Raw genomic sequence first — 2,388 nt, 5'->3', positions numbered from 1 at the left:
TGAAAGTCTTCCTGCACTGAGGGCAGCTGTGGATTCCCTTCCTGTCCTCTTCATCCCAGAAACTTTTAATACAGTTCCTGCAGTAGCTGTGTCCACAGGCTGTAGTCACCGGATCCTTCAGTAGATCCAAACAGATGCAACAAGAGAAGGTTTCTGAATTCAGCTCATTTCTTCTGTGCGCCATTTCTCCTTTCTGTAGCAGCTGCAATGTTTGTACTTTGAACTGTAGTGATTAGACTATTGCCTGAACTGAAAGTGCCAATGGTGAATGTGTGTTGAGAGAAGGGAGTGGTTTTCAGTCTTAGTCATACATTCGGTAGTTTGGCAGCATTCATATCTTTATTGACAGAGTTATGGACAAATTGAATTGTGTTTGCATGTTCAGTACTGCTTTGAAACAGTTCAGTTACAGAAAACAGGAAAACAAATCCTGATTGTAAGTTTCTGAATTTAGGAAGCAACACCTATTTGGAAATGTAATGTCACCCCTCTGATAGGGAAGTAACCTGAGGTAGAACGTGAGGTTGAGAAAACCTCTTCATGTAATTGGGCTAGTCTAGAACTAGAACCAGTCTGCTGGAGAGGCAATGGACTCTGTTTTAGCCTAGAGTTGCCCTTGGTTAGAGGCAGTGGATATCCTAGCTTGCTGCCTGTACATTGGGGTTTTACTGGTGGACAATAAGTTTTCTTCCCTGTGCCTTAAAGTGGGATAATGAGTCTTGTGTATTTTTGCATTTACACACCAAAATGTGTAGTAAGTTCAGAGTACCCAGCCTTCCTGGAATCACTTGGTGGGATGATTCCTTTGTGCCTGATTACCGTTGATCTTCTTTCAGTAATCACTTGAATCTTTCCAGTCAATAGCAGCTGGTATAGTGGCTTGGCAGTGCGTGAGAAGTTTGCAATGTAGGGGCGGGAGTATGACAGGAAACCTAGCATTTTCCTTAGGTCTCCCACAGTCTCAGGTTTGCATTTTTTAGTCCTTGCACTGGTGCCAATTCAGCAGGGTCCATGCAGCCATCTTTGGATACAATCTTTCCCAGGAATTTCACCTTGTCCTTGAACACTTCACACTTTTTGGGGGTCAGCTTCACCCCGTGCGCTTGATAACGGCGCAGGACCTCCCTCAGATCACGCAGGTGGTCCTCAAATGACCTACTGTGGACCAAATTGTCATCCAGATATGGCTGAGATATTTCATCCCTCAAGCCTGCAAGGCACTCTTCCATAACTGCGCTGGAACTCCCGGTAATCAGCGCAGAGACGCAAACTTCCATCCTTTTTGCGCACCCAGACGATGAGTGATGAGTAGGGGGATCGGGATTTCTGAATCCATCCTCTGTTAAACAGGTCCTCCAAATACTCCTTCACCTCCTTATGGAGTGGCTTGGGAACTGAGATGTATGTGCAGCTTACTGGGGTTGTGTCATTCAATCTGATCTTTAACTTCAGGGAGGGGATGCATCACACATCGCTCTTATCTTTTGAAAATGCAACACACTCTTCACGTAGCACCTTTTTCACCTGCTCCTGCTGATCTGGGGTCAGGTAATCAACTGACACAGGTGGGTCCCATAAATCTTGGCTGCAACTGCCCACCTCCTTATACTCCCCTTTGTGCCGTTCTGGGGTGCTGGGGTGCTCCCTGTGTTTTCACTAGCACATGTCAACTTGCCCTTGTTTTCAGCACTTACTGGTCTTACGTCTACTGGGTAAATAGCCTTCACTTGCTGTAGTCGTCCCAACACTACATGAGGGAGGAGGGGGATGTCATGGCTGCTGCCATTCGTGACCAGAATAACCACCCTGGACAGGGTTCCCCTCTGCAGGCCAATGACAGTATCATTCAGGTTAACCCCCTCTGGTAGTTTTGAAATGTCCTCTGGTTGAACAAGAACCTCCTGTTTCAGGGGGAGGGGACCTGTCCTCACACTACACTTAACCTCCCGGCTTTGTCCAGCTGGAATCACTATCTTTTGTCCCCCAACTTTCACCACACCCTCTTCATCATTTTTGTGGCAGCGCTGCATGATGTTGATTAGCACTTCTGCTTTCTTACAATCAATCGAGAAGGTTTCCTTTACCACAGCAGGTGTAACATCTGGATGATGCTCCATTCCATCCTTTACAAAATGCTCAATCACATTATAGCCAATGATAGGTGGCTCTGCTACTCCTGGCTCTTTTGAGTCAAGCACGGGGACAACTAACTCTGGCTGCGGATCTCTAGTTGACCCCAGCCTAAATTTGAGCTCAACCCAAACTGCAAAGGGTATGGGTGTTTGGTTCGCTGCCTTTACCCACTAGAGCCTCATCCTCAACTAGGAGTTCACTTGTGCTTCTCAGTTGGATATGTGGAAAGCAAGACTTCCTCCAGTATATATATAT

The 2,388-nt window shown here is 46.4% G+C and overlaps 1 protein-coding gene across 1 annotated transcript in view; it reads right to left on the bottom strand.

Moving 5' to 3' along the window:
• LOC121812445 (E3 ubiquitin/ISG15 ligase TRIM25-like) overlaps window positions 1-184 on the bottom strand; it is an 11,304-nt gene extending 11,120 nt beyond the window's left edge. The window contains exon 1 of the mRNA XM_042214654.1: window positions 12-184. Coding sequence (XP_042070588.1) covers window positions 12-184 — 173 coding nt within the window. The remainder of the gene's footprint in view (window positions 1-11) is intronic.
• Between the last annotated feature and the right edge of the window lie 2,204 nt (window positions 185-2,388).

This window comes from Haplochromis burtoni, unplaced genomic scaffold (assembly GCF_018398535.1).
Source record: "Haplochromis burtoni strain Fernald_Lab_line unplaced genomic scaffold, NCSU_Asbu1 Contig_597, whole genome shotgun sequence".
Taxonomy (NCBI): Eukaryota; Metazoa; Chordata; class Actinopteri; order Cichliformes; family Cichlidae; genus Haplochromis; species Haplochromis burtoni.
Note: the sequence above shows the minus strand (reverse complement) of the source record. Positions and strands in the feature narration are given on the sequence as shown.